The following is a 15,962-nucleotide window of genomic DNA, read 5'->3' as shown; positions in this document are numbered from 1 at the left end:
CACCCTCCCCTTCAACACCAGTGAAAACTTTGTGTCTGAGATCGGCAGTTCTGAAATGCTCAAGCGAATGCTGCGTAAGAGGAAGGAGAAGAATAAAGATAGAATATCGTGCTTCTGAGTCTGTTCCAGAAATGCAGTAGACCGTGCTTGAGCAGCACAGAGAGATCTTCGGAAATAAAACAGCATGGTTCTGGGATGCTGTGAGATGTATGGAGTATGTGGACTGGGGTTTCCAGCAGTCCTCTGGCTCGCTTCTCTCATTTTGAGCTAAAGCACCTCTTCCTGTTAGTGTGTGACTAGATCTTAAATAGACATTCGGGACAAAGGAAAATAGATTTCTGTTTTGCCTGGTTTAGGATGGCAAGGTTAAAGAGAAGGATGATAATGTCTTTTTTTAATTATTTCAGTCACTTTAATTTTGGTCATCCTGGAAGAATTTTAATGGGTCTTTCTCTGAACCTGTGCTACTTCTTTTTGCCTTGCTTGCAGGAGATCAGTTGTAATACTGTTACTGGCAAACCAATTTTTTGAGGAGATTTAAGAGTCTTGAATTGAAACTACAGTGAAGAATGTATTATAGAAAGCTGCTGAAGTTTACATTGTGTCCAGAAGCTTTCTGTTTAAAACGTTCATTGGAGATATACAGTATATATTTTTTTCCTTTCTGTTGTTTTTCTCATACAATGTGATTGCTTTTACAGGGGGTAAAGCTGGCAAAGATGAGGAAAATTGGCTGTGCTCTCCTGGTACTCCAAGCTCTTCTGGCACCTTTGGATCTTGTTTGTGGAGTGGAGAAAAGTTATCCCATCCTGAACATTGCAGTGATTCTGGGAAGGACCAAGTACATCACAGAGAGAGACATCCGAGCTCTCTGGACCAGGGAGATGGCAGCAGATGTAACTGTTGATATCAATGTAGTGACCCTTCTGGTGAACCAGACTGACCCTAAGAGCATCATAACACATGTTTGCGACCTGATGTCAGGCACCAAGATCCATGGAGTGGTTTTTGGAGATGATACAGATCAGGAGGCAGTAGCTCAGATTTTGGATTTTATTTCTTCTCAGACTTCTATTCCAATTCTTGGAATTCACGGTGGAGCCTCCATGATAATGGCAGATAAGGTAGGAAATTTATTAAAAGCTTTTGCTAGTCTAACATACTTCACTGTGTTGATCTCTATCATGAATAGTCACTGCAAGCAGTTCAAAAAGGATGATTCTAATTGTGTCTCTGTATTTTAAAAAATGAAAAAACATACGGAGCAGTGTTCTCGGTCCCTCTTCAAATATTCTGAAATATTTTGGAGTTCTGACCTGAAGCCCAACTTTCTGTCCATTGTAAAAGCAGTCCTAATGAAATTTTACTCTCTAGCACACTGAATGCTGGTCAGTTTAGAAGTTTTACTAGAAAATACGACATATGGCTGTAAAAACAACCTTAAAATAGTAGGTCAATAAAATTATTTTGGGGATAAGATGTAAAATCGTAAGCAGATGTGCTGCAGTGCTTATAAGAAGGGCCAAGCAATAGACTTGAATGTGTTTAAGAACAGTAGTTGTAATAGGACAATCATATTAAACTGGACTTTTGTGATCCACTACAGTCTATAAATTCAGTAGTCTTGCAAGCTTGAACCAGCTCTTGTATTCACTATATTAAAATAAATTTTTGCTAACTAGATACTTCTAACCTCCTACTGTAGTTCATGAAATCCTCATTGGCATTGTCTGGAGATAATGACAAATTGTTTTGTTGAAAACATCTCTTTATGTAATCTGTTTTGAGACTGTGGAATGACACGATTGACTGGTACCCATCTCATCTTCCTTAACATTGTAACATTTTTTTTAAAAATCCTTGGTGGCACTGCAGCATTGGTCTTGTAAAGTGATCGCTGCTGTTTATGAAACACCAGCTGCTTAGCACATCGCAGGACTGAGCTCTCTGCTCTGGCATGGACTGCTGCTTGGTCTCGCAGTCCGAGGGGAGCTCCCACTGTGGTGGAAAAGATGAGAGCTTAAAGGGAGGTCGAGTGTGGGGAGTTGTTTACTGGTTTTCCAGCTCACCAGGCTGTTCAATGTTAACTGTAACTTATTTTCTGATGTTTGTAGCCTTTAGGGTTTCTTATTCATTAAATATTTTTAGTCTTTATAAGTGGCTTTTCAATAGTACTTGAACAGTAAAGAGCTCTCAGAATCTGTCTAAAAATAAAGTGGTCCAGATACATTGTTTTGTAACTTGAGGAGGAAAAAGAAGCAGGAAAGATGCAATGATTAGTTACAACTGAGAAATCAGCCTGGAACTTTTCAAACTTTTTACCTCTGGGAAAGACTTTTTCCACTGGGGTAAGAGATTTGTCTTGGTATTTTGAATGGCTTATGTCATACAAGAATTTATGTCATACAAGAAGTGCTGAATTATAGCAGAGATTCTGTAACAATGAGTTTGACATCTTGATTTATATGGAGAGATCATTACAGTCAATGCTACTATCTTAAATGTTATTGCGGTGACCAAGTTACAGAGGCAGTTATTTTGTGTGCTTTAAAATTACTGTGCACATTTACCCGTCTTTGTAAAGCTGGCTTTATATATATATATTTAGGAATTTTATTTGATACGTATATCATTTAACTTTCTATGCCAGTATAAGAACATTTGAAGATCCTAGCTAGTGCTGAGTGATGAAATACTGTCAGAAGTCCTTACGGAATCAGCTTCATGCTTGGTAGCAGATGCAGATGTTACTGATACAAATGTATTTTTTTTTTTTACTCTTATGTAGGAGCCACTAGAAAATGAAAGAGATTGCATTTTTCTTGTTTCAGTAAGTTAACAGTTTGCCAATATTGTAATTATTATATCGCAGTCTTTGATTTTAGGGGTTATCACAGTTTGCTAAGAAAATGTTTTCATGCTGAAACTTGACTTCTGTGATTTTCCTGTGTGACCTACTGTAGGTGATCCTGCTCTGGCAGGGGGATTGGACTAGATGATCTTTCGAAGTCCCTTCCAATCCCTGACATTCTGTGATTCCACTCAGGAAATGAAAATTGTTCTTTTGTGCGTTAAGACAATCTGACAGAGCTGTCTTCAATAGTTTGAACTGGCTGAATGAATTGTTTGTTCATGTGACTAAAATTGCCTTAATTTTTAACTTGGCTTTTGCAATGTGCAGTGTTTTGCAGCTGGGTTTGGAACATTGCAGTTATGAGACTTGCATGTGTCAGTCATTTAGGAAAGAATTCCTGTCAGCTGAAGGTGAAATTCACAGTGCTGTCATAAAGGCAAAGGAAATGAAGTCTGAGGGAGAAGGACTGGAAATGTAACATGTCTCTTCCAAGTCAGTGTCAGGATTTTAGCTGAAACACACAAGTGTTGGCTAAATTGTGAAGTTGATCGGTGTTTCAAGTCTTCTGTTTTGTCACCTACACTGAGGTGGCTGGATATGCAAAAAAGATGCTTGGTCCCACTCCTGGCACTCTAATAAGGCCATTTTTTTATGTCCTTATTGTGTGGCTCTAACAGATATTTTCCTCCTCTGTGGTGTTGTGCTGGTACTGTTTTAGATGACTTTTACTTCAAAATATGGGCATGTGTAGTACCTGCTTGTCTATAGTCTACAAAGCACGGGTGACAAAAAGGTGGCACAAGAGTTCTGTGCAAGGTAGTTGTTTTATGATGCTTAATTGTAAACTAAGTGGAAAGCACAGAATGAGAAGTCATCTGTAATGCTCTATACTGCTAAAGACTTTACTGGAATGACTCGGAGTAGGTAAGCTTACCATATTCTCTGTAGCTAATAAATACCATGTCAATGTGAGTCTCACAGAGCCATCTCTCTCCAAAGAAAAAGTTGTTCTAGTTTCTAAGTGTGAGCTGTGCAGACATTTGGAGTATGCAGTGATTAATGCAGGACATACAGCTTTTGAAGTACTGAGTCCCCGTGTGAACATCTGCTGTGAACGGTGCGTAGTTGAGACTGCCTCCTCCGTCAGCCCAGCTGTCTATACTCTGCTTCAGTTTGGTTCGAGTTTCCCTGCACCAGCTGAAGAGATATGTTGCTTGATATAGGCTGAAAATTGACAGGCATGTGAAGCCAACAAAACTGAAATGTTTTCTGAAGGCTGATCTGCCTTCACCTGACATCTGCTGTCAAAACCTTACCAATAAGCCAGTGTAACACTTCAGGGTGTACGGTACCTACGTGATCCCGACGGCGCCGTAGAGTGACCCTTTGGACAGTGCCACGTGCTCTGCCTCCAGCCGATTTTATCAGCTGCTGTTAGCAGGAGCTCTCTTGCCAATGAACTGTTCTTTGGCTTTGGTCCTCAATTCTGCCATGGACTTAAACCATATTCAGATGTAGGATAGTCTGCTGAAACAAGATGAGAATTGTGTCTGGGGCATCTGTGCCAACCCGCTGTGCGTTAGCATCCCTTGGAGGATGCTGGAAACAGACTGGCTGTTTATTCATCTCTGATCTGTTGACATTCAAGAGATACCAAACCAAACATTACTTAAGAATGTTTCCTGAGTTGAGCATTTGGTTTTAAACTTAGTTACATTTGTTTCACTACATGCTATCATTAGAAATGAAAGTCTTTATGATGCCTTTCTAAAACAGAACATCATGGTTAGTTCTGCAACAGTAATAAAAGATTTGTTTCCTTTAGAAGTGAGAAAAAAGCCCCTATGCATTATAATTACATCCAGGAATACTTAGTGTCTTTCAACCATAATGTTCCAGTGCTTAACCTTTCTCACTGCAAATATTTTCATTATAGCTCATTAGAATTTCCCTCTGTACCGTGACCACAGGCTCTTGTTCTTTTGCTGTGAGTCTCTGAGTCCAACTCTTGTCTCTGTGTAGGTGTAGGCTGCAATTATACCCGCCCTTACCTGTCCCTTTTCTGGGCAAAAGAGTTCCCTCAGCCTTTTTTTGCACCTCCTGCACTCCAGTCCTTTGGACACACTCAGGTGTATTGGTATCTTGTATGGGGAACCCAAAACTGGACAGAGGACTGCAGATGTGGCCTCACGAGTACCGAAGAGGGGAATCATCCCTCTCCACAAGCAGCTGGCTGTGCCCTTGCTGCTGCAGCCTGGTTAGGCTCTGTCACCGGAAGGGTGCACTGCTGACTCATGTTCAACTCATCTGCCAGGCCCCCGAGTCCCATAGTGCTGCTGGAATATTTATGACGACATCTAACTGTGAGTAAGTAGTGAGTGAAACTGTACTTTTAAATCTTTTTCATTCTTTTGCTGGGTATTTTTCAGGTATTTTACTGAAATACTTGCAGATGTTTGCATTACCTGTCATTTTCAGCTCACTATGGATATAGCTGGAATTGCTCTGGTTTTCCTCATTCCTGAGGCACCAAAACCATACCACACTTGTGCAAACCAGAACTCTAAGCCCAGCCTTGTAACTTTGGTCAGAGCACACCCAGACTCCCGTCTCTGGTACTGAGAATTTATGTTCCCTTATCCATAGACAACTTTGTACACAGCTCTTAAGGTTCCTCTACACATCTTACTACTTTGCCACGTGTCTTCATAGCACAGTGATCATAAAAAAAAAAGTTCTAAAGCCACACTTCACACATGCACTATGCATAAGCGTGCCTCAATTCTTATGCTTTAAAAACTGTTGTGATGAATACTGGGGGGTGTTTGGTTTGGTTTTTATTGTAGAATCTTTTCTGGAGATCATACTTCATGGAATGTGCTCATCAATTTGCATGTCTTCCATATGTGTTTTACAGATTTCTGTCCAGCTCATCTGGTTGGCTTGTAAAAGCAGTCCTGAATTTTTAGAGAAAATCTTAAATTTAAATTCTCTAACTGTTCATTCCTACCCTTACTGATAACTGCTATTAGCATGTGCACAGAACTATGCTCCTGAGCATGATACTAACTTTGACTTTGGTTAGCGTTGCAAGAGACTGTGAGATTAAGCTGTCGTTTAACAAATGCTTTAGTGCAAAAATATCTATATTCATGTAACTGGTGTTTCAGGACTAGATATAGTAGCCTGCCCTATTCCATTGCACACAATACTTCCAGCTTCTGCCCCGTTCAAAGAAACAGTTGAATTTGATTTGCTTTCCATCTAGCTGTACTAGTGCTGCTATGGGAAGTGTAACTTTCAGATATTCTCATTTTTATTTTGAACTGCAAAAAAACGGTAGCATTGACCTCCTCTTGCAAATCTGTTTACTTGATCATGTCCATAAAAGTCAATCTATATGTATTTTTTAAAATATAGTTGCCTTGCACATCCATAAAGATTTTTAGAACAAGGCTCATCTTCTGCATTTGTACCTTTTACACACATATGCCATAATCACTGTTATTAAATCATTAGAAATATGCTTGACATCTTTCTTACTGAGGTGAATGAAGTGAGTGGGTACAATATCTTGTGCTTTTCTCCAGCAGGAGCCAGCTCTCTGGGAGCATGAGGTGGCTGTGATACAGCGTGCTGGTTGACACTGCTGTTCTGGTACTGTCATCGCTGTGAGAAAGCAAAGTTCTAACAGCGAGAGCTGCAGCATTTGCTGCTTTGAGCTGTGTCTCAAAACTTGGAGGAGCGTTATATTAATGTGAGCCTTGCTTTCTTGCTCTCTCTCCCCTGCTCTATTTTCTTTTCTAAAGGATTTTCCTAGCTATTTCTGAGATGATTATGTTCTTCCTCATTCTGTTGTCCACACAAAATTTTCCCTCTTAATTTAGCAAAGAAAAGCATGGAGGATTTTGTGGAATATCATGAAAGTAGACTTGAACTGTCACTCTTGTGGAGTTGGAGGGAGGGATATTTGGTTTAATTTTCCTAAGTAGAAGGAAGATAGTCTTTGGGAATTTCTGTAACTGATAAGCAGATTGTAGGAAATTGAAATCTTCTAGAGTTTACTTGATTTTTGATGTAGCTCAGGTGTAGGTAAGTTCCTGTTTTTTGTGGCTTGCTTGAGTTGACACAGTTGCAGCTGAGCCCAGGTTGCAGGATGGGATCCTATGAACTGCTCTTATTTAGGGAGAGAGGAGCACTTGGCTTCACTTGGATCTAGCCATTTGCAGTAAGAGTGATATATTTTCATCTCAAAGGTACTGTTTTCTTTCTCTTCAAACTGTCTGTTCTTACAATTCTTGAAAATAGAAATCTGTGTCTTTGTTTTGAGCAATAACATTTTAAAACTGCTAGTAAGTCACTGTTGTAGATCACCTGTGCGATCTCTGCAAACTGTTGCCTGCATATAGGTAATTACAATACAGCAGACTCTAAAGCTGTAAAATTAGGGCAACAGATCTTCAGCATAATTTTCTGCTTGTAGACATTCCTGGTTGCATCTTTGGATTTATTTATTTTTTTTGCCAAGGACATTCTCAAATATAAAATAAAAAATTATTCCCTTTAAGCTACAAAATAATAATAGACTATTATAAAGCACATAAGACATTTCTGTCAATCAGAATATATCCAGAGAACATAACTGAAAATATTCTTCCTAACAAAATTATGCAGTGAACAGAACAGAAGGGCCTTGATATCATGTCAAACATATTTTTCATTTTTCATCCATTAATTATTTTTGAGAGGATGCTTAGATTATTTGAATAGACAGTTTAATAGTGTGGTTTATATTTGTCACTTATTTGAACTAACAATTTAATTTGAAGAATTTATTTATAATTTTTTTGGGCTTGGTTGGAAGATCTGTGGGGTAGATCTGCCTACATCAGTGATGGTACAGAGAGTTTTGTATAGATGAATAAAGAAACTGTAGTCCACAACTGTCTTCATTTGTTAGAAATCTGTCATCATCTGGGCCAGCTTTGCATGTACTCTTCTCTCTCTCTCCCTCTCTCTCCCCCCCTCCTCCCTCTTCCTCTTGCTCGTCTACCTCCCCTCTTCCCTGGTGCTATGGAGTTGTGTGGATTTTGCCGAGGGAGCCCAGCCTGGATTGTCTCCACACCATCTGTTGCCATATAGTTTGTTTAAATCCTTGAGAGATTTTCTTCTGCGCTTCACTGAAATAAAGAAAGAAAACTGTAGCAGCATCATTGGCTATTTATATTAGATTTAGACTTAATGTCCTTAAAAGAAAAACCCTGTGCTTGCAATGGAGGTGCATAAGCTGGATGCAGAGTTTGTAAAAATGGACCTGGTTTGATTCTCTCAGTGCAGTGCTCCAGTTATGCTGCACGTTCACCTTCCAGCCCAGGGCCTCTCTGGCTTCTCAAGTTGGAGACTCGGCTGGGGGGTCTCATGCCCCTGGAGAGGCAGTGCTGCTCATGGATTATGCTTGGGTGTCCCCATTATTTCTAGGATAAGGTTTTGCACTCTTGTGTAAATGCATAGCAGCCAGCAAGCATTTCTTTTTGAGTATTTGCACTCAAAGAAGCTGTGCTAGAAGGCCCGTGGTGATGTATCTTCCTCTATCCTGAGACTTAATCTGTTGGCTCAGGGAAAGGTTGAGACTCACAGGCTCTGTGTGAAACCGGAACTGAAAATAAGATTGGTTAGAAGGGGGAATATTTCAGAGAGAAATCAGTGTGTAGAAGAAATGTAGTACAAAAGCTGAATGACCAACAGGAAAACTAGCTTATTTCTTGATATGCAAATGTGATATTCCAAGTTGCAGATGGAGGTTGCTTGGTGTCCAGCAGCTGTAAGTTAGTGGTATGTACTTACCACTGTCTCATCTTTCCCAACAGCAATTTCCCCTGTACTTTCCATACATGTGAAGCTTAAATGATCAAAAAGCCTGAGTGTTTGGAAGGAGAAGGAGGCCCCAGGTGTCCATGTTATCTCTTATCTGGGGAAGAGCAAAATTTCTCTGGAGAAAGGTCTGTGCCTTCTGGGACTAAAGCATGAGGGGTCTATTGTTGCCTACTGGGGTGGGCTGAGGAGCATATAGGGTTACCTGATTAACCTTTGTGGTTGATTAATCTCTTGAAAAAGCAACTGTTTCTATTCCAAATTTGTGACTAAGGTTTTGTTTGAATATTGTCTCTTTAAGCTTCACATGGAGATTAAAGAAATAATTCACAAATGTATCTATCTAAATGGTTTGTATAATCTATTACTACTCACCTGATCTCCTCAACAGCCACAGAGACTGAACTAAACTGACCTATGAAATCCAGCAACATATCTGAGGTCATAAACTCTGGTTCTAAAGTTCTAGTGCATGGGCAACAGTGAAACATCTCCATTTGATAATACATTTATAGAACAGAATGCTAAGCAAGATTGCCCTGTGTTCGGACAGGGACAAGTTCAAAGCAGAAGTGCGGTCCCTTTTGGCTGTAACGCACTAAGCAGCACATTGGAGAGCTGTGGATGAGATTTAATTAAAACACTGTGATGTTCTACACACAGCTCCAAAATTACTTCTCTTTCTTTTGAAAGTCATCTTTTGTTTCATATTTGGGCAAGATCTGGTCTGAGAAAGCTGGGTCTCATTTTTTTGGTGTACATGCAGGTTCTTCTCCCTGCTTTCTTCCAGATTCCCTTGCTGAAGGCAGAGAGGAAGGGTGAGAGAATAAAATGTTGTAATCTTCATACTTCTAATATTTTCCTTCAAGTACATTGATTTACCTACTCCCCAGAATGGAGAGTACTATTTTAGTGTGTTAAATTTGCTGAAGGTAGTGTAATTTCCTGGTGGGATCAGACACACCCACCTTGGAGTAGCCTGGATAAAGTAGATTTTTTCAGATTGAGACCAAAGACCTTTCAACTTTAAAATTATGTATCCCTTAATCTACGTTTTGAGTAAGCTCTCCTGGGGAGGTGCTTCATTACCAGATGACTCTTCAGTCAGTGTTTTAGGCTTTCTGTCTCCATCATAGGTTTGGGAAAGTAATTTCCTTTGAGGCTTTTAATGCAGATGGACTGGACTCTTCTTGTCACCAGTTACCTGCTGCAGCACGACTGAGAACACTGCTGGTCTTGCTCCACAGCCTCTGGTCAGAGCACATGACTATTTCTAACCTGCCTTTTGTGCATCTTGGAGCAAGTTATTTCTATAAACATGTCTCATTTAAGGTATTGCTGGGTGAGAAGCTGCTTATCTTTTCCTTTTGTTTTCTTTTCTTGACAGTGTGGTTTTTTGTTTTTTTGTGGTTTTTTTTTAGTCTCCTAAAGTTTGGTTCAAGATTTCTGCCTGTAACTTTGTTGATACAAAGTTTTGTCTATATGTGCTGACCAGCTTGCCGCTCCATGTGACTAGATTTAACAGTAGGGCTGCTTTGTTTTTACTGCATCGATTTTGTGTCTAGTGGAAACACACTGCATATGTCGAACCACTATGAAAGAAGAAAGATCAGGGATTTTATAGCCACCTTCCAGCTCAACACAATTTACAATACAATTAGAAACGACAGTTGTAATTGGATAAACAGAAAATAGAATTAAGGTAATCTGTTCTAAGTGCACAACATTCCTGTAATGAATTGCTTTTAGGAGTTACAGAACATGTAATTTGTCTGGTAATTATATGTTTATTTTTTTGTGTGTGAGGCTAATTAAGAGTTCTGGGTAAATTGTGTTGGCAGAGGCATCAGAGCTATATGAAGTACCTAATTGGGACAAGATAAGGCTTGTGAATTCATCATAAGAAAACAGATGCAAAATCTCTGGAAAGTGTCTGTATTCTTGTCAAGTGCCATTTAGGATGGTCTGGTTTATTTGCAATAGTCACATTATCTTTGTAGTAAATAAGCTAATCCTGTCCTTTGCTTCATTTTGATCCATTTGCCATCCCCTTCTCTCTCCTTTCTCCATCTGCATTTTAACTTTTGTTATAGGCAAAAAGGCTGAAATTTCCTGTTGTGGAAACTGGTTTCTAGGAAAAAATGTTGCGGATGACTGCAATGCTTCGCATGCAAAACATGGGTCTCTATTGCTTAACTGTGTAACAGCAATTGGTGCAGAAGCTGTAAAAGGAAACATTTGCTTCCTTCTCTTGCTCTTAGGCTGCGTTTTTCTTACCCAGTCCGTTCTCTGTGTAAATCTCCTTCCACCAAGCAGCTGCTTCCAAACACCCTCCTGTTGTGCTGGCTTTATCTGCATTCCCATCTTTTTGCTATTTCTACTTTATACTCGGCTGTCACCCTGGCATTAGAGTTGGGGTGATTGGTGGTTGGTTTTTTGGGATTGTTTGGGTTTTTTTTGTTATCTGTTTGGTTTTTTTCATTTATTGCCTTAGTTCACTTCTAGCAGAAGCAAGGCTGACTAGGAGAGACTATACCTCTCAGCTTAAAATGATGTGTCCCTTAATGTTAGGAGTACTGGGACTCTTGCAGTCTATAGAACACAGATTATAATTGTGCTAAAATAAGATTAATTGGAGCAAATAAAAATTCTCTGGAATCCCAAGAAGAAAGTAAAAACTGTTATGACTTTAAGCCAAGCCTGATTATATCTAAGAAACAGAAAATAGAGAAGGGATGAGAAACTAAATCAGATGAGCTAGGGTAATGTTGGTGGAGAGCTGAGGTGATAAACCAGCAGTGGAAATTGCTGATGGAGGTGATCTAATTGTGAAGAATGAAGTAAGAGAAAACCAGAAGTACTTAAAACTGAACAGTTTCCATCTCGGTAGCTCTTCAGTATCTTATCCTGGCCTTGGGATTTTGGGTGATTCTTCTCCTGTTTGAAGCGATTCCTTCTGCATTCGTTGGCCAGATTTACAGACTCACATATGGGGCTTTTGTACAAGTGCTTTTCCTGGTGCAACACAGGGAGTCCGTGCTGTAGTTAAGCATATGGAAGTTGATGTATTGGAGTCTGCATGTTTCTCTTCTAATATTATTTAACATTTCCCTACTGCTTTTATTTTTTTCTTTAATATAATATTTGGGACAGGGTCATTCTATAGGCACAAATCCCCTATATTTTGCTGTGCACTTGGGTGGCTACTGTGTCCAGCATTGATGTCCTTCTACATAAACATCCCTTTCTTTAGAAAATTGAAACATTTTAAAAGAATTCTCTGATTTGTAGTAATATATGTACTTTTTTCTTTATATGTGTGTTCGCTTTGTTTAGGTGCTTTGAGGGGGTGCCTACTGGCATTTGAAAATATATTTGATTCCCTTTTATAATTGATTTTCAATTTAATTAATCTGAACTTCAGATCACCTGCTAAGGGCTTCAGAATACCTGGGGACAAGACAGACTGACAGTTAAAATACATGAAAATAAATTGCCTTCCACAGTGTTAGGTGACTTGCTGATCCTGCCGTCTCACCTATGTGTGAATGTGCTTTGCTGTTGCTTTAAAATATTCTGAGACTCATGTTTACTGGCAACTAGAACTTAAATGGTTACGTGCACAGAACAAAGTTGTGGATTGTGAATTACATGAATGCTGATGTGTCTAAATGACTGTCTGAAAATGAGCAATGTCTTCAGAGAGCAGGGATAGGAAAGTCACAAACAAGGATAGCTTTGGCTCTTTACAGGATAAGCCCACTTGCAGAAGGAAAAATACATTGACATGATTTATTTTTTTTTCCTCTCAGGGTGGCTAAAGACAACAAATGATTTTCATACCAGTTTCCAGATTTGCTCATCCTGTCGTTTTTTGAGTCTTAACAATTTAAAATGTTGTCACACACGTTTTCCTTCTAACCTTTTCCATGTCAGGATATAGGCTTCTGGCTGCAGTCTCTTTTGCTTTCCTGTTGTTCTTTACTATCCATCACCATTTTACAGGGTGAGAGTTACTGGAATATTTCCAATGGTCGGTGCATAAATGAAATTACACTTAATAGCTGACTTAGGACAGATGTAAATAATAAAAAGTCTTCATATTTAAAATATCCTGAACAATTGTTCAGTAGCTTTTCACTATATGCAAATATATTCAGATTCCTAATTTCTCATAAAAACACATCCCATCATCTCTGAATTCAAATTTAAAAGAGCACGTGGGTATTTTATACAAAAGCCACTGGTCAGCTGCAGCGTGTGTGCCTTTAATGGTGATTGAAGCCCTACCAGTCCTTTTTTGTGTGCTTAAGTTGTTTTCTTTCTGTTTAAGTGTGGACTGGTTGTACTTTTCCTTATGAGATGATTGTCTTGATAGGAGCTATTTTCTGATTTACCCTTTTCACAGTACAAGGCAGAGATCTTAAAATAGTGAGTTATTTCATCCAATAATAAAATGTAATGGTCCAGCTCAGTAATTCTTATTCCAATGTAAGTCCTATTGATTTGTGAAGCTACAGTGGACACTTCAGCAGACACTGCCTGGAAACCTTAAGCCGAAATATGAATGAACTTTGCTCATTTCCCACCCTGCACTGCTTTTTTTTTACTGTCTGATAACTAAGTTAGAGGTTTGCAAAACCTTAGTTTTAAATAACTTATGCTGAAAACAATTCTCTAGGTCAGCAAAGGCATTTCTAAATGCTGAGGAGTGCACTTCTACTAGGAAAAGATAGCATTCACACTTACAGCATCCAGGTCATGTATGAGTCCCACATGGACGGCAATAATCCTGCTTGTGGAATCCTGGCTGCAGCACGATTGATTTTAGTGTGAAGTAAAGGACTAGGAGCAAGTGCAAAGTAAGCAAATACTTCAAATATTTTGTCCTTTAATTCCTACTTAAATACTTTCCCTGATGATTTGACTGCTGCAATATAAAGAGAGGATGGAGGGGTTTTGCCTTTCTAGTGAGGGGCTTAGTATGTTCCTCATATAAAAGGCATAAAGATGTAGACATAGCCTCTTAATATCTGAGGTGGAAGGTGCAAGCAACACCTGAGACTTAAGGCATATTCTGCTTAGAAGGGCAGTCTCTAGTTAAAGGCATGATTTGGTACGTTAAGGGCTGTAATGGTACTTTGGGTGCTCTCTTCCAAATACCTCACTGGCCTGCTGGTGAAATATCTTGTTGACATGCTACCTGGTTTTACTTAAGTTAAATGTGATATTCTGTTTAGACATCACTTTGGTAATTATATTTTTATCTTATCAGGTCACTTCAAGGTTTCATTTGCGTGCTTGACCCAGTTAAAAACTCTGTGGTATTAAAACAGCTTTTCTGATTCAGCTCAGATGGTGGTATATTTTCCTTCTTAACAAGCATTCTAATGTTGTATTAAAAAAAAAACCAAACCAACAAAAAAACCCAAGAAACAACATTCTCCTTCCTTTAGCTTCTTTTAAAATCAAGTATGTACAATAAGTCTACTCCCTATTGAGCTGGCTTAATAATTTGTTTTTGCATCTGCAGAGAGCCAGTTCTCAAAGAAACTTCAAAGAGCTTTGCCTGAGTAAAAGCTTCCAGCGTTGGAGCAACAAAGATTACAGAAACATGCTTATGCAATAGCTTGAAACCTCTGGATATCTTTGCTTGGAGGCTAAAGCTGAATATTTGCCTCTATTATTCTGTTACTATAAACCTTAAATGTTTGTCACTGAAAGTTTTAGTGCCGCTTTGCTTTTGCCTCCTGTGGTAACAGTGCACAGTGCGTTGTGTTATGCAGATGCACAGATGTGGCATTTGTAGGCTCAAGAGGGGGAGCAATGACTTTCTGGGTCTTGAGGTGATCTCGTATGTAACTGCATCAAGAAAACAACCATAACGTCACGCTTGACATAAATTGTCTATAGACAAGTCTAAAGACTTGCAGCCATAAATACAGAATATTTCTTGTATTTTAGATTTAAGCCAGCCTGATCTGTGCAGCCTTTAGACAAATGATGAAGAAACTTCAAGTGAAATGGCTCTTGAGAGTGGTATCTTCCCTTCTTAATTTTTAAAATTGTCTGTGTTGACATATGTAATCTCTCATCTTGCTAAAAATAAAAGCAATCCCTGTCCAGTACAGATAAATAGATAAGAGATAAATATTTTATACCTAATGTTTATATAATGTTTTTGAGTACAGCAGAAATATGAAGTAGTTAAAAATTGCCATGAGGTTGTTTGTGAGAATCTGCTTCATAAAATTGCAATGCAAGTAATTATCTTTATTTCTGTGGTCTTCCTAACTGGAGGCTGTGCCTTATTCACGGCGTTCCAGTCCAGTGGTTGTCATTGAAGAAATGCTGATTGTTTGGGTTTTTTTTTCTTTTTTGACAAAACTCCCCTCTGAAAATCAGTGCATCTGGGATTTGTCCCAAATTAATTTCCTGTGAAGAGAAGAGCTATGAGTTCGGTCTCAGCACAATGACTCTCCTGGATTATATCTGTCAGTAGAAATGCACTACTTTGATTTTAACTGAAGCTGTTCCAGATCTTAATTTTTGGCTTAATGGAATCCTTAGCACAAGCAAATCTAATTCTGGCATACTATTTGAATTGCACAGACTTTAATTTCTGACTAAGGATTGGAAGTATTAACCCAGATTTTAGCAATTCTCTCCATGACTGGGTAGATAGGATTAAAATCTCTGTGCTGCTCATTGTGGCTGTTTATTCCAGTTTTTTGAATATTAGTTATGTCTGTTGACAGAGACTGGAAGTTTTCTGAGAATAAGAGTCCAGCTAAAGGACTGTGTTGAATTCAATGGATTGTATTGTATTTCGGTTAAAAAAAACCAAACCACACTTTGCTTGTTTACAGGACCACCATTAATTTATTAATAAATTTATCATCTTTAAGACGTGGTAAAAATAGATATATCAGAAAAAAAATAGAGAAGTAAAACAAGAATGGCATTAAGTTTAATAGGATCAAACTGTAACATCTTGCTGAGAACTGGTTGCATGCAACAAACCTTTCTGGGCCAGAAGTTGGCAGGGTGTTCCTGTGTATTTTCTGTTAGTGTTACTATTGGAAACACAGACAATTTCACTCCACTATGCAGGAAATGGAGGAACTTATGGAATATTGTCTGCAATTAGTCTCCCACATTCTAAAAAGCCCTGGGTAATCTTGCAATGGAGTTACAAATTAGTTACTTCAGTGACCAGGGAATGGAAAGTTTCACC

At 38.8% G+C, this 15,962-nt stretch overlaps 1 protein-coding gene across 1 annotated transcript in view; it reads left to right on the top strand.

The window, feature by feature from the left end:
* The first annotated feature begins 701 nt into the window (after positions 1 to 701).
* Positions 702 to 15,962, top strand: part of GRIN2A (glutamate ionotropic receptor NMDA type subunit 2A) — a 171,081-nt gene continuing 155,820 nt past the window's right edge. Inside the window, exon 1 of the mRNA XM_010167098.2 lies at positions 702 to 1,124. Coding sequence (XP_010165400.1) covers positions 720 to 1,124 — 405 coding nt within the window. The 5' untranslated portion in view covers positions 702 to 719. The remainder of the gene's footprint in view (positions 1,125 to 15,962) is intronic.

Source organism: Antrostomus carolinensis, unplaced genomic scaffold (assembly GCF_000700745.2).
Source record: "Antrostomus carolinensis isolate BGI_N321 unplaced genomic scaffold, ASM70074v2 scaffold7714, whole genome shotgun sequence".
Taxonomy (NCBI): Eukaryota; Metazoa; Chordata; class Aves; order Caprimulgiformes; family Caprimulgidae; genus Antrostomus; species Antrostomus carolinensis.
This window is presented reverse-complemented; position numbering and strand designations above follow the sequence as displayed.